At 43.7% G+C, this 23,284-nt stretch overlaps 1 protein-coding gene across 2 annotated transcripts in view; it reads left to right on the forward strand.

The window, feature by feature from the left end:
• RASGRF2 (Ras protein specific guanine nucleotide releasing factor 2) overlaps positions 1-23,284 on the forward strand; it is a 174,670-nt gene that overhangs the window by 125,711 nt on the left and 25,675 nt on the right. For both annotated transcript variants that reach the window (XM_084881300.1, XM_084881301.1), the window contains exon 18: positions 17,645-17,751. In XM_084881300.1, the coding sequence (XP_084737426.1) occupies positions 17,645-17,751 (107 nt within the window). The remainder of the gene's footprint in view (positions 1-17,644; positions 17,752-23,284) is intronic.

The following is a 23,284-nucleotide window of genomic DNA, read 5'->3' on the forward strand; positions in this document are numbered from 1 at the left end:
TCAGTGGCTTAAAAAATGAGGAGCCATAGCCCACAGAAAACCCAAAATAGACTAGTTGAAATAGAGTAAAATAATCGTATTATGATCTGTTTTTTGTATGCATGTGTGTGTTATTTTGAAAAAAAAAATGTGGCAAATAGTCATGGAGGACCAAGAATTACTTTTTCAGGTATGATTGGATCACTCTCTATAAAGGCTCTAAAGCCAGATATTGAATTATGTGTAGCATTCAAGTGGCAACAGCTCAGATGCTACCTGCCTATAATCTTCCTCCTCTTTACAGACTTTTCTTTGTGCTTGTTTTTAATTTTCCAGTTTCTGTACACAATTCAGAATCCATTCAGAATAGTAGAGCAGCTTAGTCAGGATAAACCTTCTCCTGACAAATAGGCTTACACTGCCTGAGTCAGTTCTCTTGGTTCTTGTGGATTTTTATAAGATGAGGCACAGTCCGCTTTAGAAGCAAAAGCACCCAAATTCAACCATCTTTGCAAAGGCCAGAGTTGCCTGCCTCTGTCTTACTTATCTCCCTCACTGCAGTGTTAAGAGTTTTGAAATGATGCTCTCATTCCTTTTGTTCTGTTTGAGCACTGTGGATTTATGAAGACCTAATCATATGCCTTTTGTTTGTATACTGCCTTATAGTTTCAAAGCCCCTTAAAATAACAGCATGTATGTCCGTCACAACATGCCTGGAAGTGGGAAAGCAGATGTCATCATCATCCTCTGACTATATAAAGAAACAGGCTCAGCGAGGTAAAGTGACCTATTCATGAGAAGTTATAAATTGCAAGGATAGGATCTGAATCCCGGTCTCTGGACATCCAGTCCAGTGCTCATGCTATTAACCCAGGTTACTTTTGTAAAGTGATATTTCAGAGCCATCTGCTTCTGATATTTTAAGGGATAATTGAACAATTAATTGGTATGCAATTATTTGGTCTCCAATTAACTGGCTTCCAATGATTTCATTTATTGATCATCTTCAAAAATGAATCTCAACTTTCTTCCCTCTCAGATGCAGTGACTTCCTGTAAGTAAGGAGGTTTTGAGGACTGCCTTTTATTCCTGTTTCCTTGGTGTGTGTCATAGTTTGTGTTTCATTTCCCAGAAGGGCTCAGGGCCTAGCACCAGAGTGTTCCTCAAGGAGGTACTTGGATAAAGGTTGATACCCAGAAAGATGTTTTGAGGGGATTGGACATTTTCTCTTATTCTCCAAAACACTCCTTCAGATAAGCATTCTGACAAGCAGAAGAAACTCCTGGACTCACCAACCAGCTTTTATTGATGTACTTTTTCACTTAAAAATCCACCACCATGCATTTTTTTTGAAATGCATTCTGCCATTCAACTACCTTCTATGGTGACTTAGAGATAGAAAAGCCTCTCATTTTCAAAGATGGACTGCCTTGTTATTTTAAAAAAATTAAACAGCTTTATTAAGATATATTTCATATATCATACAATTAACCAATTTAAACATTCAATTTGATGGCTTTTAGTATTGCCCTGCCATCTTTAGTGGGATCCTAATCTTAATTTTGAGAACACTCTGCTACCTACAGTGGGAAACAATTCATTCGGAATCCATGGTGGACTGATTGTCTGATCTTGCTTGGTCCATGTATAGGTCATGGGTGGAGAATAGGGTTAAGAGGCTCCCTTGCCTTCTCAGGAGTTAATGGTCCTGAGGATTTGAGCTTGTCTGCTTATTACTTCAAGAGCGGGGAGAAAGGCTGTGTGCCCCTTCCTGGGGAGGGTGCTTCCTGGAGAAGTGGCCTCTGATTGCTGGTCCGGTGGTCTGGCAGTGGGCAAAGGGAGTATTCAGGGAACAGAGGCCATGAGGGCCTTAGAGAGGAGAGGGTATTGATAAGGGCAGTTAAGAATGAGAGAGTGGATTTTGGTACCAAATAAACCTGTGTCTGAGTTCTGCCACTTGCCTGAGGTGATCTGAGGCAGCCCCTCTGAGCCTCATTTTTCTCTTCTTTAAAGTTAGGGTAACGATTGTACCTATGCCTAGAGATGTAATGAGGATTAAATGCGATGATTCTTGTACTGTTCTTAGCTCCACATTTGAAACCAATTAAGCGCCCTATAAATATTTCTTGTTATTATTATTGACTGTTTCCTCCATATGATTTATAAGCTTCTTGGGAACAGGGACTGTTGTGTTTACCATTACCGCTGCTATTACTGTGACAAGCTAGAGTGCTAAATTGAAATGAATTCATTCCCCTGTCACCCATTTATTCTCACTCTCTCTTCCTGCCTCACTTATGAGCACACATGTGTATGTGCATACAGATAGGTGCGCGCACACACACACACACACACACACACACACACACACACACACGGGCGTGCGCGCGCGCATGCATGCATACTACCCACTGCAAAAGTGGCTCTGCAGCAGTGGTTCTATAGTCGAGACCCACAGGTTGAGAACTGCCAGCAGGGTCACCTAAGACCATTGAAAAAGACAGATATTTACATTACGATTCATAACAGTAGCAAAATTACAGTTATGAAGTAGCAACGAAAATAATTTTATGGTTGGGGGTCACCACAACATGAGGAACTATATTAAAGGGTCACAGCATTAGAAAGGTTGAGAACCGCTGCTCTAGAGCGAAAGTTGATATGAGTTAGGTGAGTTTTTTTTTTGTTTGTTTGTTTGTTTTTTAATTTTTTCCCAGGAGTCTTATAAGAAAAATCCTCATTAGAACTCTAAAGGAAACTGCCTAGCATTATCAGTGCCACAGTATCTGGAGCCAAATGCCAGGGATTGTAGTTTTGAAGGTGGATAATACTGGAGATTTTAATTCTATGGGTTTTTTTTTTCCTGCCTTCTTTAAAAGTTCTTATAATATCTAACCTAGAGTATAGTTGGTTAATTAATCCAATGCCGAAGGAATTGTCCATGCCTCTTGAAGATTATGCTAAGAAGAGAGCATTGATGTTTTGCCAGTTGTCCACTGTGATCATTGCATCCCTGTCATGTGATCAGAGTCTCAGATGGCTCAAGGACTCACCTCAGATTCTATCTGGGGATCATTGCCTAACTGCCCACTGCATCTTATTAAGTTAGTCAAGTATAGAACTTGCCTACGTATCAAAAATAGTATTCTGTGTCAAAAATGTCTCGTAGGACAAAAAGTTACCTTGCTGGTGACAGAACTGATCATACACGATGACTGGTGTGCTGCTCTTCTGGTTTGATCTTATTTCCCTCATTAGAGAACATTTCCCAGGTGTGATCATGAAAGAAAACAGTCTTGTGTCTGGGATAATGTTAGGGAATAAGCTCTCATGAATGAACTCACTGTGTGACTGGGATGCTATTAATCCTCACTCTTAAATCTGAGTATATGAGCTGGATCTTAAAATCTTCAGGAGCCAGAAGCAGAAATGGACCCCTCAGGAGGATGTGCTGTTTACCAGCCATAGACTTTTATAATGTTGGCTGAGCTCACTGGACATTACACAGCTGGAGAGGGCCTCCTAGTCCAAATATAAATATTGTTTTGTCCTCAGTGTAGCCTCTCCACTTTATATACAAAGATCCCTGTATATGCACTGCGTGCAAATGATTTGCTACTTTAAGTCCTCGTAATGAAGCTATTACTATGAACGTTTATTGGCACCAATGAATTCATTGGCCATATGTTAGTCCTGTATGGATTATCATCTTCTATTTAAATTCTTTCGTTTTGTTAGTCAGCCTTTTACTCTGAATCCATAAAATGATCTTTTGCAGTGGTTAGGTTCTCATTTAAATGAGATTCAGGTTCTGCCAGGCAAACAGAGACAGACGGGCTTTTTAAAACTCTCATGGGCTGACTATCTTCTAAACATGGACAAAGAGGGCCTGATTCACTCAGGGTGAGAGGGAAGCTTCTCTGTGAAGTCTCCTTACCTCTACTGGGGTTCCCTTTTTCCTTCCTCCCTTCCTTCTGTCCTCCCTCCCTCCCCTGCATTCTTTCCCTCCCTCCCTCCTTTCCTTTTTCCCCTTCCCTTCCCTCCCCTCTCTTCTCCTCTTTTCCCCTCCTCTCCCCTCCCCTCCTCTCCTCTTCTCTCCTCTCCTCCCTTCCCTTCCCTTCCCCTAAAGCAAATGTAATCAGTATGAGTGTTGATGTAGAAATCAGGCAGGTTTGTTCGAAGGCAGGCCTCAGTGCAGCAAACCTGAAGAGCCCTGAGATGCCGAGATGCCGTGTCTCTAAGTGGGGAACATGCTGTTTTAATTGAATGCCAAGACTTGCTCAGGCACTGTCTCCCTCACCTGACATATGACAGGAAAGGTAGCTCCTGAACATCACGGGCTAATTAATTCCTGGGCATTTGGCATCGGGCACTTGCTGTCTGCTATCTATGAAAGCTTGGGTGTGGGAAACACATTAGCTATTTTTCTTGGGAAGAGATTTATTGTAAGGACTTGGGTACATTGGCTTGAGGCCAGACTTCCAGGAATCACTTCTGAGATGTGATGTTTGTTCATTCTAGAAGTCTTATAAATTAGACTTCTAGACATTAGAAGTCTAAATTAGATTAAAAAATTAGAACCTGTGACTACTATAGTCACATCCATGGTTGATCTGAATGGTACCTGGTGACATTGTGCAGTGCAAAAACTTTGCTACTCTATGAGGTCATTATAGGGGTTAAATAAGTTAATAATATGTGTAAAGTGTTAGAACAGTGCATGCATATAATAAACACTATAGAAGTTATTACTGTTCTATCATTATTATTTTCTATAAAATGGGGATAGCTCTGACTTAAAGGATTGTTGTAAAAGTTAAATGAGTTTTAGACCCTGGTCTAAGTAAGCCCTGAATGAATATTAGCTATAAACAATAACAATTATTATGTTTTAACTCTTAGAATGATGCTTTCACTGTAGTGTGTTTCCTAGGCCTTCTTACCCGGAGGCCTTCTACTTCTGAAGAGTTATTACAGAGATGCTGGCTTGAATTGAGAGAGGCTCACAAGAGCCATCATTTCTTCAAGACAGAGCACTTCTCAGCACCGTGCACATTTGCTCCACAGGGTTAGTATTCTTGACAGTCTTTCAGGGGAACCTCAATTCCAAGAAGTTAGTTTACTTTGGGGGAATTGTATTTCTAACCAACATGATTTCACACCAGTTTATTCTCTGTGTGAATAAGGTCTCTGCCCTTAAAATTGGGCAATGTTTGATGAAAAGGATAGGCTAGGAATCCATATGGTTCATGAATTCATATTTACATTAACCAAATACTTGGGCCTCATTTGGTAGAAAATATTTTTGTACAAGTGCTTGGTAGGTCATTTCTAGATTGCTGAATCATTTCTTGGGAAATTAAGTAAAAAAATACTTTCATGATTTATAGTGAAAAGGGACTTTGTCTATCTCCCTTGATGAATAGTGACAGTAGGGAATGGAATTCTTGGTAGCTTCTGTATCTTCTGGCAGTTGCATACCCGTTAGTAAGTGTTGGCTTGATCAGCAAAGTATGAATTCTGGGGGCAAAGGAAGATGAAATTCCCATATGGGAACTGAAGTCGGAGGTGGATGTCATGAAGGCTTCAGGGTGGGACAAAGACTAACTTCGAAGCTCTGAATCAGGTTTTAAGAATTGTTAGTAGACGATTTGAAAGTTTCAACATTGAGCATTGAGCAGCCATCTTCCATTGAAATGATACAAATAGACTTTGTCTGAAATACGCTGTGGGGACATACCAAACAGGCAGAGCCAATCCCCAGCCAGCAGGGAGGGAGCTCCAAGGCTGTGCCCCATGTTGCCCTGTGCAGGGCGTTTTCCTGAGGCCGAAGTTTCCACAAGTGTATACAAGCCTCTCTTCTCAGTCCTCAGTTACAGAACTGAACACGCCTTAATGATACCTCAAGTCTTGTGGTTACAGAGCCTGGGAGGGCAGGGTGGGAGGAGAAGTGTGGTAAATTCCAAGGCAGGGAGGTTCAGGAATCTCGAGACTCAGGAAATACCGAAGTCTTCCAATCAAGGGAAAGTCTGTGTTAGTATATTTATCCACAAATGATTAAGTGAATATACAACCTTGGACTTTTAAAAGTAAAAACAATTGAACAGATTGACTGAGTCCCCACTGTGTGTAAGATCTTCTGCATGCAGGCCCAGTGGCTCAGGCCTGCAGCGTGGGGCCTCAAGACAGGGCCCAGTTTCTTCTGATACTTGAGAGACAGTAATGTGAGAACTGCTTCCCCCATCCTGCATCCAATATGGAGCATCGGTGGAAAGTCCATCTTGCAAAGAACTCTTGGGAATATTTCCAAATTCCCAGTGCTGTTTTCCCTGTCCTTACTTGCCTGCTAGTGCTCCTCGAGGCCAGATGTCATGTCCTAACTACTTCAAACCCTGCCTGCTGGTTCCAGGTGCCTCTGTGGCTAATGCATAAGCTTTGGCCGATCACAGAGATGCTCCCGTGAAGCCTGCTGTCTTAACAGCCACCCCTGGCGCTAATATAGAGCTCTGCTGACTTCCCTGTCCACTGGCTTTCACAATCCTGAAGCCTTGCGACTTATTCTAGGACACCAGCTCAGACTCTTCTTTGCTTCTGGCGACTGGACTCTTAAGAACCCCCATCATCCTTTCCTACAGTCTGAGCTGATTTTGTCTTGTGCCACACAGATCCACTTGATGCATCTCAGTATCATTGAAACTTCACACGCGCACACACACACACACACACACACACACACACACACAAAATAGATTGGTTTGTGGTCTATTTCCACTCAGGGGGGGCCTTATATAAACTCATGGATGCAGTCAGTGTAAGGAATTGGTATTGCTCAACTACCTCATGAAGCACTCAGGACCATTGAGCAAGGTGACACTTCATTCCTCCTGCTGAGAGCTCCTGCCTGCCTACAAATACTCTAAGGTTTCCTAGAGTATGATAAGCGAGAAAGACATGCCTCCGTTGTCACATGTGAGAGAGTGGCAGTGTTGAGAAAAGGCTTTGGCAGCAGAGGGGAGGGATCCAGGGAGACTGAGGAAAGTCCGGGGGAGGGGAGGGCAGGTGATTGATGATGCCAGGGAAGTGACGGAATAGGATGCATTGTGAGGACCTGAGTTTTGTCCAAGGAGACACTGAGAAAGGGACTTTCGAAGCATCTAGATAAGCACCTCTTGTTACCAAAGAAGAAACTGAGACCCTGAGAAATGAAGGGACTTTTCCAAGGTCATTAAGTGAGATAAGCCCATTAAACAATCCCAAGTCCATTATTTCTTCTATCACATCTTGCTGCTCTTTCCAGAGTTGAAGGAAAGAGGGAGGATGGAATTACAGAGAATTAGAAGGAAAGGGGAGTCAGTGTCTCTTGATCACCCTCATGAGGTGACTGCAACCTTCAAAGCACAGTTGGGGTGGCCAGTGTGCTGAGAGGGAAGGAATGGGGTGATCCAGCAGCATGCACTTAGAGTGTTGCCATACTGTGCTGTTACCAGCACTGTGAGTCATTGGACATTGCCCTTGGAGGGTAAGGGGATGGCCCCAAAGCGGTTGGCATAAGGGACTGGGGGTGAACCATTGATTACTCAGCATCTTTAAACTAATTCCCTGGAGTAGAATTCTGCAACGAGCTGCTCTGAGTCAGTCTGTAATCCCACAGGGTCTTTAAACTGAACCCTTCAGTACACAACCAGAGGCGGGGATAGTCTCCTCCCTGCACTTGCTGTACGTTTCAAAGCAGACACAGAATTTAAAATGAAAGGCTGCAGAGCAGCTGCAGGCACGAATGCCTGTGTTTTGACCCTCTACCTCTCTGTGGCTGCCTCTGGCCCACAGAGGAAAAGCAGAAGTCAGCCTGACCCGTTCTGATGGTGTGATCAAAGACACGGAGGAGGGGCAACAAACACAGTAACTGAACCTGGGTAGGACCAGACTGACCTGCTATTCAGACAGAGCAGAGCCCTTCTCTGAATAGAAACTTCCAGAGTTGGACTGCCTGAACTTACTTTATGTCTGCAGATCTCTAGTCTCTGCCTCGGTCATCACAGGCCTCTTCCCTCCGAGTGTATCTGTGTCCAAATTCCCCTCTTATAACTATACTTCTTATAACAAATCATTGGACTTAGGGTCTACCCTGATCCAGTTTGACATTTGCAACATTTGCAAAGACCCTAATATCCAAATAAAGTAATGCTGACAGGTTCTGAGTAGACGTGGATGTTGAGGGACACTGTTCCCTTTAGCACAGACCTCTACATCTGATCCATCGGTAAGCCTTAGCCCGTCTGTTTCGAACAGTTTTCAGCACTCCTGCCACAACCTGCCTGCTTGGATCAGCCGGGTTACTGCCTCCTACCTGGTCTGCTTTTGCCCCATCCAGTCCATGCTACACAAGGCAGCCAGAGGAACCTTTCCAAATGTAAATCAGACTCAGTGGTTCCCCGGCACAAACCCTTCGATGGCTTCCTAATACGAGACAACAAAACCCAGTTTTTAGGGCGGGTTGGTAAACACGTGAAGGTTCGGGGAGAGTGGTGAGCCTCCAGTGGGCACAGAGCGGTGTTCCCTTCTCCCGCCCCTTGTCCTATGCATCACCTCCCTGTGGCTGTTCCTTCTACACAAACCAGTGATGCAGGGGAAAAAGAGAGAAAGAAAAATAACCCAGCTCTTTAACTTGGCCTGGAAGGTCTTAGTGATCTTGCTCGCTGCGTAACTTCTGTCCCCATATTCGCTGGACTCCAGCCACACTGGGCTGCGTTCTGCCCTCACTCAGGCTGAGCTGTTCTCGTTCACTGTTCTCCTGAAACATTCTTCCTCCAGGTCTCCAGATAACCCCTGTCTTTTCGATGTTCTAGTCCCGACTCATGTGTCTCCTGCTTAGAAAGGCCTTCCTCAACCCAGCCTAGTGACTGCTCTCTCTCACATTAGCCTAGGTACCCTCTACAGAGCTATTTTCAGTATCTGAATTTTCCTGATGTACCTGTACAGAGATATGGATAACACTACATTATATCTTCATTTGACTCCTCCAATAGAAGGCCAGTTCCTGGGAGCAGCTAATTAGCTTTCCTTGTCTATAGCTGTATCCTGGGTCCTACAAGAATTACTGGCACAAAGACGCTCGATAAATATGTTGCGCCTACTAAAATTTTGTGTTTTGTGGTTTCTACTCTCCCTCCCAAAATACATTTTATTTGTAATGGTAAAATCTGCCATTTTCATGCATTAAAAACACTTTGTAGAAATTCTTACATTAACAATTGAGAGGGAGAAAATGGCTATTTTCATACCTTCTTCCCAACATCTCTAAAACCATCTGTTTTAGTTTCTTCAGAATATCTCAAATAGTGTTATAGCCACACCCTGCTCCCCTCACCTCCTACCCCACCCCAGCACCTGAATGCACAGGTGCATACTCATTCACAACGTTATACACACCTTCCTGCACAGGAAGCTACCATTTATCTCCCACCCCCACGGGAAAGCATTTCCAGATGTGTGGAGGATTCTGTAGGAAGATATAGAGCAGGATTTAAGATTATTATAATTTTGGTTTGTGGGGGAAACTTACCTAATGGCAAGGATACGAATATTGTTCCATACGTATCCGGCTGAGAGCATCTTACCCAGAAGAGGTAATGGAGTTGCCATCAGGGAATTCAAACTAATGCACAGGAAATCTTCCTTCCTTTTTGGACAGTTGGTTATGAAGTTGAGCAGAAAACTATCAGGAAATTTAAGGTTTGTCCTTTTTTGGAGGGGGTGTTCTTCATGTTAACCATCCCTAGAACATTCTTTATTTTCCAAGACCTCTTTAGATAAGACTGGTTTTGCTCTCAAGAAACTCTGACCAGGAGTAGTAGATATTTAGCTTTTTAAATAGATTGGTGTTTTCAAACTGGTCTGGTTGCCTCCTTTGTCACCTTTAAGTTTCCAGCCTTTCTTTTCTTCTTGACTCAGCGATTTTCATGAAAGGCCATTGGAACTTGCTTACTCTGTACTTCTCATCCAGTATTCAAACAGCCCTCTGCGTTGGCAGAAGCCGCCGTTGCCCTTCACACTGGCGGTTTGTCCCTGTTATATTTCTACAGCAGCCTGAGACCCGATGACAGCAGCGATGCCAGGGCTGAAAAATCACTCAGCAGTAAGCAGCGGCACTTGCACTCCCTGCAAACAGCCTCTTGGGCCGTGTGCTTCAGTGGAAAAGCCCGGGTTTTAGAACTGAGTAATCTGGACATAAATCCTGGCTCTGTTTTAGCTTTCTGTGGCCTTAGATGACCGTCGAACTCCTCTGAGCCTGTTTTCTCATCTATAAAAGCGAGAACTATGTTTTATAGACTCGGGAGAATTAAAAGAAGCAATACACAAAGGTTCTCAATAAGTTTTATTTTAAACTCATTATAAAATCATTCCTTTAAGAATCTAAGCAGCCGAAACCGGTTTGGCTCAGTGGATAGAGCATCAGCCTGCAGACTGAAGGGTCCCAGGTTCGATTCCGGTCAAGGGCATGTACCTTGGTTGCGGGCATATTCCCAGTGGGGGGTGTGCAGGAGGCAGCTGATAGATGTTTCTCTCACATTAATGTTTCTAACTCTCTGTCCTTCTCCCTTCCTCTCTGTAAAAAAATCAATAAAATATATTTTTTTAAAAAAGAATCTAAGCAGAGATCTGAGAACACCCTGTGGGCAGGGCATCGTGCTGAGCTGTGAGCTGAGTGGTTGGCCTGGTAGATGCAGCTGCACTGTATTTGCATCGGAAGGACAGACAGATCGTGGGCCTGGCTTACATGTGCTTTGGAACCTGTAGCCCCTGAGGCTTGACTCCCACCCACTTGCTTAGCACCCTGAGCAAAGTACTTGACCCTTGAAATTCCCATCCTCACCTGTGGGATGGAGTGAGTCTGCCTGCCTCTACTGTGTGCTAATTCCATGAAATAATACCTACAGCCTGTCATCGCCCCTGAGAAATGGGGCCCTCAGCTCTCTGGGCCCAGAACCCATGGCTGCTTTTCTTACTCCACAAACTGCTGGAAGGGGCTCTCAGACCCTGAGAACTTCAGGAGGTGTCCATGGAGTCCCGACTGAGAAGCCCTGATACAGAAACGCTGGTGGCTTACTAGAAGGGTGACGTGTTAATTCTCCAGTTTAGAACTTGCTTTCCCAGCTCCCCTGGGATGAAGTAGGAAATCCTTAGCAGAATGCACAGGCCCTGTGGGAGCTCAGACCCCATGGGAAATGGCAGCTGCAGAAACGGGGTATTGTCCCTGTGCTCAGCAAGGGGCCCCGGCCAGGACTTGCATATTCTTCATCATCCTTAAAAATAAAACTTATTGAGAACCTTTGTGTATTTAGGGCTCCGACTCCCTTTTGTCCAAGACTGAGCGAGTAGTCGCCTTTCCCTGTGCTTGGTCCCGGAGCACTGACATTCTGCACAAGTGAACAAATGGGACAATCATGTCAGACGAATATCATGACAAATTTGCAGGCAAGGCACCCCCATTTGACTACCCCATGTTCCCACAGCTATTCCTCTTGGACCTGCCTTACCGTCTTCTTAGGAGCCCACATCTGGCCTGATGAAATGGGTTCCCAGATTGTTGTTGGGCACATGGCCACTCAGCTAAGGCTTATACTTGCTGGCTGTTTTTTCAAACGGATGTGGCCGTAGAAAGAAATGCCAGCAATGGCTGGTGCCAGGTTTCCTTCCTGTGGTCTTTGCCTTGCAGTCCATCTCGCTAGAAGCGTCTGCCCCAAGATCTGCCTCTACTACAAATCTTCGGTCAGACACGGGATTTAAAGTCACAACTCCTCCCACCTCCCAACCCACTTCTCATGCTCTGTGTTTTTTCTCACATCACTTTTCTCAGTCTACTATGGAATTTATTTCTATGCTACTGTTCTCCCTGCTTCCAAATGTGAACCCCAATGATGGAGATTTGGCCCCTACAACAGACTCTCTGTAGAAAGGACTCTAGAGACGTGCCCACTAAGACATCCATGCTGCCCATGAGAAGTCAGTTACAACCAAATTATCTGAACTCTACTCATTGTAGTGCTTCTGACATGGTTGGTAAATGCAGCAGATTGGAAATATGTGACTTATTCCCCCATGGCCCATACCTAGCTCTGATCGCTTTAGAGACACCTGATTTCTCTGAGTCCAGCCTAGAAATGGATGTATATGAAGCAGAAACATTCAGTTCTAAGACAAGTATAGGCTCTTCTGAGGGGTCATGCTGTGTTAATACCTCTGTCCATCCTGCCCCCAGCCCAGTACCTGCCCGCCCTTCCTCTAATCCACTTTGTGCGGCTGGTGCCACCTCTGCCAGGCCGGACTTCTGTTCATCTCTTTGAATTTATCTTCACTTGGTCGTGACAGTGATCTTCGCTTGACCAATCTTTAGTCAAGTTTTTGAATCTTTTCCTAGGCCTGTCTGTACATTTCCTTGCAAAATCCAGTTTAAGTAAGAACCCTGCTGAGTTAGTTTAATCTCTCCACTCTCCAATATCTGATCAGGTTCTTCTTCCTCCCATGTCTGACCACCTGACTGTCCTCAGCAAGAACCCTGGCAGGTTGGATTAGTCAGAACTTCCCACCCCTGCTGTTTCCTCAATGATTTTCCATCACTGACAACACCACCTCCCGAGCTGTAAGTTCCCAGGTATTCAACATTGTATTCAACCTTGAGCCCTTCTCCTCCGCCCACTGTAAAATCCCACGCAGGGGTCCCTGTGATGGCCTTGGATAAAGTCTTCCTAACCACCTGTTTTGTTTTGTTTTTTGTTTGTTTGTTTTTAAGGAATCTAAGTAGCACACACTTTTAAAAATCCTTAAGAACAATTCAGCCGACAGTTATTGATTTCCTTAAAAAATGAAAGAGAAGGAAAGACATTGATTTTGCCATTCTTCATCACAGAGAATGATGGACCTGCTGAGCTACTTTTCCTCAGTCTAGAAAGATACATTAAATTTTTCATTCTGTTACAGTTAATTACAGGTAGAAAGAAAAAATCTCAGGTTGACCTGCGTAAGAAGGAGAACCTAAACACTGAAGGATAAGGACACACTTATTAAAAAAAAAAAAAAAAAAAAAAAGGTTTTTTTTAAGAGGCATAAAACAGTGTAGCATTTGTTCATTGCTCATTAGTGTCTTCAGGGCCACTATGCAATATCAGTTGAAGAACAAAATGAAAATTTCCTTGCTTTTCTCTGTTTTTCAGCGTCCTTGCTCCCAATCCCCATGACTTTGTCCTAAGTTCTGCTTGTGACAGATTTCATATTCATAGTCTTCATGGTAGTAGGGTGAAAGGATGACCTTAACTCAGTTATGTAGCATTTGCAGACACTTCAGAATCATTTCTCCTGGAGCGATGCAATATTTTTATAAGAAAAATATTGGCTGAGTGTCTATGTGCAAAGCTCAAGAGCCTACAAAGGTGCTTGAAATATTAGTAAAATCTCTTCTCTAAGGAGTATAGTTTAGTGCGAGAGGTGGCACATCTGCCAGTTGCTTTAAGGGGTAGAATGACTCAGACGGCGTCTGGGGAAAGGACCATGAAGTTGAATCTCATTCTTAAATTCATATGTATGGTGATTTGGTCCTTACCACTTTCCCAGATGACTTTTGTTGCCCAAATTGGCCAGTTTTACCAGCCAATGCCTACAACTAAAAAGTAATATTCATAAATTAGATAGACACTATAGATACTGTAGTGGTGGGGCTTGCCTGGGATGGGAATGGCTGATGGGGAGAGAGGGAATGTCAAGCAGGGAAAAAAGAAGACATAGGTAAAACTTTAGACAATAATAAAACAAAACAAAAAATTTGATAGACAGGAATCTTGGGGTGACAGTATGCTCAATGTGTGATATAAGTAAAATAAACTCTCCTGGTACATGTCGAGTTTGGTTGTGCTGTCACACTTGGCAAATGAAAGATGTTCAAAGCCCCACAAAGATTTGCTATTTGCTGTTCCAGGAACGTCACAACACTCCTTGGGGGTGAATCTGTGATTCTAGGACAGAATGGCCTCTGCTTGGAAATTGCCACTGATTAGCTGGGTAGTTCACGTTCAAATTAGGAATAATTACCCAAGCAGCCCCGTTTAGATGGGTGCTAGCAGTAAGGAGGAAATCTGGCCAGTTGGTGGAAAATTATGGCTCTGATCCTATAGCTTTCAAGACTGAAAAATGGGGAGATAGTCTTGTCTGGTCAGGAGGGTGGATCTATACGCTCTGTTACAGCGAGACCACACGTGTCAGCTAAGCCCATGAGGCAATTTCAACTCCTGAGTAAGCAGTAGCCCCTTTTATAAAACATCTATCAGGATTTTCCTAAGTTATGCCCCCCAGATAGGTGGCTTGTGCATCTGGTTAAATTGTAGGTGGTTTACAATAGAACTGAGAGAGTATTTCTGCCTAAGATCTGTTGCTCAAACAGTAAAAGGGGTCTTTCAGAAAGAAAATGAAGAGCTTGACTATCCTTATGACTAGCATGCTGTCCTTATGACTAGCATTCTGTCAAAAGTATATTGTGAAGGCCATTGGGTTAAGGGAATGAATAGATGAAGCTATAGGTGAGAACTTTATATTTTTTAAATAATAAATCTATTTCTTATTTACAACTTCACGTGGCAACAACATTCTCTTCATTTTATGAGTGAGAAAACTGAGCCACAGAGAGGTTAAATAATTTGCCCTGAATTTTACTTCTTGTTCATCCTGGAATCATATCAGTGCTGGGTCCCCTCTGCAGGGGAAAGTAGAAGGTGTGTCTTTGGAGTTTCCCTTTCCTGGTTCTTGGTGTTCCCACTGTACTTGGAAGGCTGGTCCTACCTTTGGCTGACCCTCCTACTCTGGCTGAGTGGGCATTGAGGAAGGTCGCTTAAGTTAGTGTCTGGTCAATTTCCAAGAGAATTTTTGAACCCTGAGAGTGGCAGAAGGTGATAAACTCTGGAAAGCAAACAGATGTTCAAGAACTTACCAACCTATGTTCTACATTAAAAAGTTCAAAACATGGTAATTAGAAGTAGTTATGAAGAATATCTAAGTAAGCCTAGAAAATCCAAGAAAATCCTAACCTAAATGGTAATGGAGGTTGGGATTTGAATTTATGAAAACATAGGAAACTTTGTAAAGAAAAACCTCTTAAGTGGTCTTTTTATGTGTTACACTAAATAATTTGGAGAGCAGAAGAAAGTTCCTTGCCTTCCTTGCCTGTCTTTCAAAGTAAACTCCCCTCTTCACCCACCCCTGAAACAGACACAGGGGATCAATGGTAGGAGCATTCACCCGCCCCCCACTAAAATATTTTAAATAAATAGCAGCTCTCTTAAAATTGCTTTTCTCTCTTACCATTTCACTTTGATTTCCATCTTTCAGTCCCTTTCTCATCTTCACTTTTCATCCTTTCTGTTCTTGTCTCACTGACTAGCCATCTTTAGTTATACATGTGGGTGGGGAGCTGTCTTATCCCACTTTTTTAGTATTTTAAGAGCATTTGATATCCTCCCCAAAAATGCTGACTCATTATTTCCCAGCTCTCACTCCAGTTGAAGCCTGTGCTCTAATTTGATTAATATAACTTCCCCATTTTCCATCCTCTTTTTCTGCCTGTCCTTTATAGATAACATATATATTCTTACCAATTGCTTCAAAGATATCTTTTCTTGGAGTTCTACCATATCACAATTTGTCAAGGTGTGGTTTCCATGTATTTATCTGGCTTGGGATTCATTGTGATTCCTAAGCCTGCAGATTCATGTCTTTCATCAAATCTGAAGAACCCTTTTCCAACAGTGCCTCTTTCTAACTTTTTTTCTCTCTTCTTCTGACACATTTCTAGACACATGTTGAAAATTCTCTTACCTCCGTGTCTTTTAACCTTTTTTTTTTTTTTTTTTTTTTCCCTGTTTCCATCCCCTTAGCTCTTTGTACTACATTTGGGTAATTTTCTCAGATCTAATTTTCAGATCTTTTTCTAGTTTGCTCTTTATTCAGCTGAGTCTAACCTATGTTATCTTCCTGTTGGATTTTAAATGGCATCCTTTCTGTTTTTCAATAATAGTTGAAAGCATAATTTTATTAATTTGAAGAAGCTTTATGTGGTTCTTATAAAATCTGACTTTTAAAATACTTATTATTCTTTCCTCATGTTTTCAATTTCCATTTTACACCTTTAGTCTTTGTAAACATTTTAATTTTGGTTCTCATAGTTCTAGTACCTGAAATTCTTGGTAGTAGTGATGGGAGGAGTGGGGAGTTCTTGATCCCTGTGTCTACTGATCCTTGTTCATGGTGGAGGGTTTGTGTGTTTTATAATTTTGATTGTGAGTTTTTCTTCAGGGGCTTTCCAGTATAGGCTCAGGTTGAGTGGATGTCCCTTCAGAGAGGTTTTGTGTGTGCTTTTGTCAGGAGCCCTGTGGCTATCATCAGCCTGGGCCACTTTCTATTATATTTTAACTTCTCATGTAGAGGTGCTTATCTAACTGGATGGTTGGTGGTGTTCCTTTATTGAGATAGGAAATATGAAGAGAACAAGGTTCTGCAGAAAGGCCATGAGTTTGAAACATCTAAGAGGAAAATATCAAGAGGAAGTTGGATATATGGATTTGGAGCTTAAAAAAGAGATCTTGGATATAAATATTTTCTTACAGGTGATCATAGAATGAGGTTTCTGTTGAGACATGATAGAGATACCTTGGCTACAGGGGACATGGAGGTTATTAGTGAATTTAATGGCAACTGTTATGGTGATGAGAGGTGATGAGAAGCTTGGGACATGAGGAAATGAAATGAGTAATTTAGACAACTTTCAAGAAGTTTTCCAGTAAAGTTATGTAAAGCTTGAATTAATTTTTAAAGGAAATGTATAACTAATTAATTATGGTTAATTATGATTGGAAGGCAGAATCTTTTTTAAAAAATAAAAAATATATTAAACTAGTTTCTTGATAGTGAAAAAGTCACTAAGATGGAGACACAGGCCAACACAGAGAGGATTCAAGACACTGAACCAATACGCTTAACATATATTAAATAACTTAATATCCATAATAACTCCGTGAAGTAGGTACACTTATTATCTCACGCAGGACATGAGGAAATTGGTCACCAGAGAGGTGATGTAATTTGCATGATAGAAGAACAGTTTTAATCCAGACTGTGGAGTTCATGTTCTTAACCACTACACAATGCTGCTCCTCAAAATATCCATGCATAATGAAGTGTTTGCATGTTGTAGCCAAGATAAGGGCTCATCCATCTACAAGTATTGAAAATGCTATTAGTTATATAATCACTTTGGGGCAAAAGAGTAAATTAATGCTGACCCAAATACTTGTTAAAACTTCTCAGCTTTATATTATAGAGTGAGGCAGGCAGAATGGAAGTGTCATTTGACCAGCTTTAGCTTTAATCAGTGACCTTTAATAAACATGAACATTATTCATTTAATTGCACCTGTAATTCTGGTGGACTCATTTCTGAGGGTATACAGGTAAGTAAGCAGAGTTTACAGCAGTCAGAAGCCACTTGCATCTCACTGCTACAATGTGTCATTTCACTATCAAAATGTGAGTTTCATTAACTAATGTTCTAAAATAAATGACTTTTTCCCACGTTCCTGGGGGACTGGCTTTAACTAGAACATGTGTGTGTTTCTTTCCTTATTAAGGATTTAACAACACCGACAGAATATGTGACAAAGAGTTTATTATCCGTAGAACAGCCACCAATCGAGTACTGAATGTCCTCCGTCACTGGGTCTCAAAGCACGCACAGGTAATTCAGTGGCCTCATGAATTATTTTTAAGAGTTTTTTAAATCAACTTTTTAAGTCTTAGACATCAAAATCTTTATTGTTGAAAGTATTTCATATGCCTACGCCCAACCATTGCCTTTTCTTTTTTTTTTTTTTTTTTTTTTTTAGTAACTTGGATAAAGCTGAGTTGTTATTCTTTCTTTGAGCATCAGAGTGGTCATCTTGCTTAGGGTCCATCAAGTCAAGGGTTCCTCCCATATGCCTGTCTATGGGTTAGCAACAATAGCAGCCCAGGGTCAGGGCACCTGTGTCTTTCTCCCAACCCTACCACTGTCTTCTCTGGTGCCCTGAGTTGGTCACTTGGCCTCTCTGAGTGTTAATTTCATCTTCTGAAAAGAGGAACAACCACTACCCTCCTACCTCCTCCAAGTATGTGGTGAGAGTTAAAGGCTATGTTGAATTGAAAGACATGAAAGGCATAAAGTACAATATAAATATGTGTGACTAAATCCTTCCAGCTTCCACATTTCATTTCCCGACAACCAGTCCATAGCTCCTTGCAGACGGGGCTTGTCCCATTCATCTGTGTCTCCCTTCATGGGGTTCTGCAATGTTGGGCACATGGATATAATGGTCAAGTTGAGTTTGCATATGAAGGCTGCCGTTGTTCATCCTCTCGGGCAGGTCATTCTCTAGCCTTTCAAGTACCCAACTCAGCAGAGACCCAAATCAGGGCTGCGTGTGTGGAGAATCCAACTTAAGGACATGTTTGTATAGTTCACACACTTCACGAGAGTCCCTGGCTGGGAACCTTTGTATGTCATTTGCATGATTCCAGATGCCAAGGTGTCTGCAGGCTCCAGAGCTGATGCTCCTATGGCTGCTTTGTCTTCTGTGCACAGAGAGGAGGGTGTGAGGCCACTGCCAGTCTGGCCTGGACTCAAAGACCTGGAGAAAGGGCTGATGCGCAAATTAATACACAAGACAAGAAATATAAATTTGGAAATTATGGGGGAAGCCAGTTGTGAGCTTGGTACAAGGGACCAGGTTCCACTGAGTTTCCCTTCCCATCTGCCTTTTATTTACTAGAATAATCAATTGCCTCTTTGGAATGCAAACCGACATATCAAAGGTGTTGTTTAGCCGAAACTGGTTTGGCTCAGTGGAGAGAGCGTCGGCCTGCGGACTGAGGGGTCCTGGGTTCGATTCTGGTCATAGGCATGTACATTGATTGCGGGCACATCCCCAGTGGTGGGTGTGCAGGAGGCAGCTGGTCGATATTTCTCTCTCATCGGTATTTCTAGCTTTCTATCCCTCTCCCTTCCTCTCTGTAAAAAATCAATAAAATATATTTTTTTTTAAAAGGTGATGTTTAGTAAACAGTAAAGAGATCACCAGACTTGGGGGGTTGCCTTCGGCTATTGAGTCAGCAGCAGGTAATAACAATGCAGAAAGACAGCCTTCTGAATATCAAAAATCCCATTCAGCCTTCTGACTGGACTTCTTGCATTTATATTAATTGCTGTTGATCTTGGCTTCTGGTAGGTGGGGGAAGGCTTTGAGGCTGGCTACAGGCAGTTCAGATCTGTGCTCCAGACTCTGTCCAAGGCCTTGTATGTATGATCTTCAGCAATTTTGGTTTTCCTGACTTGTCTTATTGGCCAAAAAATTCTGAAAAGATACTCTGTCCACTTAATTGAGGAATTTTACAGGCCACGGATGGCACTGATAGAGGGGCCTGCAGCTGTGTCCACAGGTTACCACTCACTTCACCCGACTTGGTACCCTCTGAATGACAAGTGCCTGCAAATGAAACAATCACTTATTTTCTTAATTGTGGACTGAAGGGGAATATTTTTAAAGCATGAGATAAGACAAAAATTACCTACTTACATAAAAATTTCCTTCCCAATGGAGTGTATGGAGGGAAGTCTGCTGCTCCCTTTTCTGTGTGCCCATCTCCTTCATTCAGTAACTAATAAAGATTGAGCTCCGGAGTGTGCCCAAACACTGGGGTGGATATAAACATGAGCAGGGTGCCAGCAACCTCTGACCTCATGGAGCTCCCAGCCATTGGAAAAGATGCCCACTAGCAGATGTTGCACTTAGTGCAGTGGTCAGCAAACTCATTAGTCAACAGAGCCCGATATCAACAGTACAATGATAGAAATTTCTTTTGAGAGCCAAAAACTGGCTTCTGCGCATGGGCCACAAAATTTCAATCGCACTGTATGCGCACGCCCGCACGTGGTATTTTGTGGAAGAGCCACACTCAAGGGGCCAAAGAGCTGCATATGGTTTGAGAGTCTCTGGCTTAGTGTAATTACTAGGTGGCAGGCTAGTAAATCTGCTTCTGATCATCTCAGACTTGGAGGCAGAGGACCAAATGCCTGCACATCTTTAAGAGAGTTGCTAGGCCGCTAACCAAGATAAACGAAGGGCCCGTGAAACTGACCCTGGGAGCAGTTGTGATCACTTGCCTGTGGGTGAGGCAGGAGAGCCCAATGAGTGGGTGATTCCAGAGAAAGCTGTCAGTGTAAGTCCTCTACCTCCTGGGGGAAGAAGAGGAGCTCTTCCTTCTCACTTCAGCCAGGTGAGAGAAGCTTCCAGGAAACGGCCCCCTCCCCTCTGTGAAGGTGAAAGGTGTTTGCTGGGGCGAAGTGGAAAAAGGTGGGTGGTTGGGAAGGTGTGGCATTCATCCATGCTTCCATCAGTCAAACAGCTGGGTCCATGGGGAATTGGTCTGGGCTGCCCTGGATGCTGTCCAGGATGACTGCCTGGAGAGGTGGGGTAGACCACTGGCAGCCCAGGGCCTGGGGAGGTTGAAAGTGACCCACAGGAGACGGGACATTTCCTGAGTCAGCGTAGCTGGCCTTACGTCTCCAATAGAGAGAGCTCTCAGAATCCCGCCACGTGCCCCCGAAGAGGAAGAGCTAGTCACTGTCCATCTGCCACCCTCAGAGGAGCCAGGGCCGGCTCCCCCTGCTCCAGCATGTTAAGGACATACAGGGCTACGTCCTTAACCCCTGGATCCCAGCCTGGACCAGAAGCCATAGCAAGCGAGTGGAGAGGAGATGATGGAGAGAGAAGAATGGGTCTCCATGTGAGCTTCCAGTCTTGAAGCAGCCCAGGCTAGGACAGGAGGGGAACATCTAAGTCTGGACTAAACTGGACTTTTGATTACTATATTAGACTGGACATTTTGACTGAAGAAACAAGATGGTTCTTATAACTAACAGGCTCTGAAAGGCTTTGGTGCCTGCCTAAAACTACATGCAGGGTGGGGAAGGATGGACTGCGGAGCAGTTTAATGGGACCGGTGAGAAGTAGTGCTTCTGCTTGGTGTTTCCATCATTGTTTATGATACAGGAAGTGTAGGTAGCAATTTCACAGAGTTACTTTCCTTCAGGAGTCTGTTTTGTGCCACTTAACAAATGATTTTTCTTTGATAAAGGTGGGTGTGGGAAGCACCCCCGCCCTCGAACAGCCACTGAGGACCTGGGCTGTGAGCAGGCTCCTGCTGGGCCTTCGGGGGCCCCGGCCAGGGAACCGGTGCAGCCAAACTCATGCTGTGTCCAAGGGAAGGGTCAGGAAACCCTGCTGTCCTGGAGACCTGGATACCCCACCTGACAGGTGGGTTAGGATGGCTGCCCACTGCTCCAGGGCCTCAGAGTGCAGTGCGGTTCCTAGGGCCTGTCCCTGCCAGGGAGTGGGTGCTGAGGGGCTACCAGGAATAAGAAGAGAGAAAATAGGTCCAGTGTGAGATGTTGACAGCTATGAAATATTCATTTTTGTAATGACACATTGGTTGCCTACTGCTTCTGCCTTGCAAATGATTTACCAAATCGCCACATAGAAAAATAATTGGCGGGCTACCCTTGGTTAGTCTCAATCAGCCAATGCCCATTGCTTCTAGTGGTCCACACTGCTTCCCGCTGACCTCTGCAGGGCGGCTAAGGAATCCCACATGTCCACCAGAACAAACCAGTGTCTGTTCACAAAGCTGATATCCCATGAGAGCAGCCAAAGGGAAATAGGGAATGCTCTGTTAACTGAATTAGGCCAGCAACCGAGGTTCCTGTTGGCTCCTCCTGATTTCAGGGGCCTCGTCTGGTGCTCACTTTCACACTCTGCCCACCTGATTTTATCTCCCTTTGTCCTCTCCTTCTCCCCTCAAGACAGACTGCCTTGGGCATCACCTTTCACTTCCACTCCTGGTGAGGACTCAGGTGAAGACAGAAATCTGGAACCATCAATTCCATCTGAATTCTAGTGTTAGCTGGCTATTGTCCTCTGTAAAACTGCCAGAATGATCTGTATGGGGTTCTCATGCACAAATAAATTATCTGTCAGATGCTCTAAAAAAAATAAAATGTAAGAATCTATTGGCTAGATATGGATCTTCTTTTTGTTTATTTTTTAATCCTGAAGATAGATTTTCATTTCCTTACTCTTATTTTTTTTTTTCTGTGCAGCCCAATAACCAAGTAAGAAGCTTCTAGTTTCTGAACTCCATGCCTCCGTTTTTCCTTTTATACATCTCTATTGCTATTCTTTAAACAGCCCCTGAGCTTCCTGTGCTTGTCTGTAACCATGCTCATCTGCGAGACATTGCAGCAGGATCGAAGTCAGTGTGAAACAGAATTAAATGGAACTTATTTCCCTTTCCCGTTAGTTGCCATGAACGGACATGTAGCTTTCTCTGTAGAGCCAGTGGGATTCTTGACCCTTGGTGGATGGATTTCGCTGGTGGAAAACACTGGGAGGCCCCACATGGGATTTCATGCACACCAGTCGTTTCCCATCTCTGCGGCAAGAGGTTCCGATGGAATTGCTGTGGGCAGCCCTTGTTTTTCCCAAGTTGCATTCTGCACGCTCCTCAGCACTCTGGGACTTTGGAAGCACTTCTGCGGACCATGGCAGGCAGGGAGCAGTCCTCAAGCCCCTCCCTGGCCAGCAACCCATCACTTGAGGTCTATCTGGGGACCCCACAGAGCCGCAGAGCACTGGGGAGTTGGCTGCTCTGTTCAGGCCCCAGGTTCCCCCTCCCTGTGGCCTTTCCTTGGTGTTCCTCTCCTGCCCACTCTTCTCCCAGTGCCGCCCACCTGTGCTTCCTGGGCGCTTTGCTCAGAGCTTCTCCCCGAATGCAGGTCAGAGGCTCCACTTCCAGGGCAGCCCTGTGACTCTGAGCCTCTCCTCTCCACGGGGAAGGGATGGAGTACAGTCTGCCTCCCAGCTGTCTTCATCCACCTTTTCTCCCCAACTGGAACAGGGCATGGAGAACATTTTCCAGAGGCTTCTATTTGAGTGAAACTCAAGGATCATTTTGGGGACATACATTTTTTCTTTAAATCAAGAAGCAGACCCTTTCCAAACATTTCTTTTCCCCTTCAGTCTTTGTCATTGTCTTGAAAGCTGTGATCCATATCAATTAGCTGCCTATCTAGAAACCAATGGGAAACATAGCATCTGGGGGGGTGAGGGGGGAGGTTCTCTTTTTTCCCCTGATAAATGCTTTTTTTTTTTTTTTTAAACAAACAAACGATGGATTCT

The sequence above is a fragment of the Pipistrellus hanaki genome (genome assembly GCF_964339955.1).
Source record: "Pipistrellus hanaki genome assembly, chromosome: 4".
In the NCBI taxonomy this organism is placed as follows: Eukaryota; Metazoa; Chordata; class Mammalia; order Chiroptera; family Vespertilionidae; genus Pipistrellus; species Pipistrellus hanaki.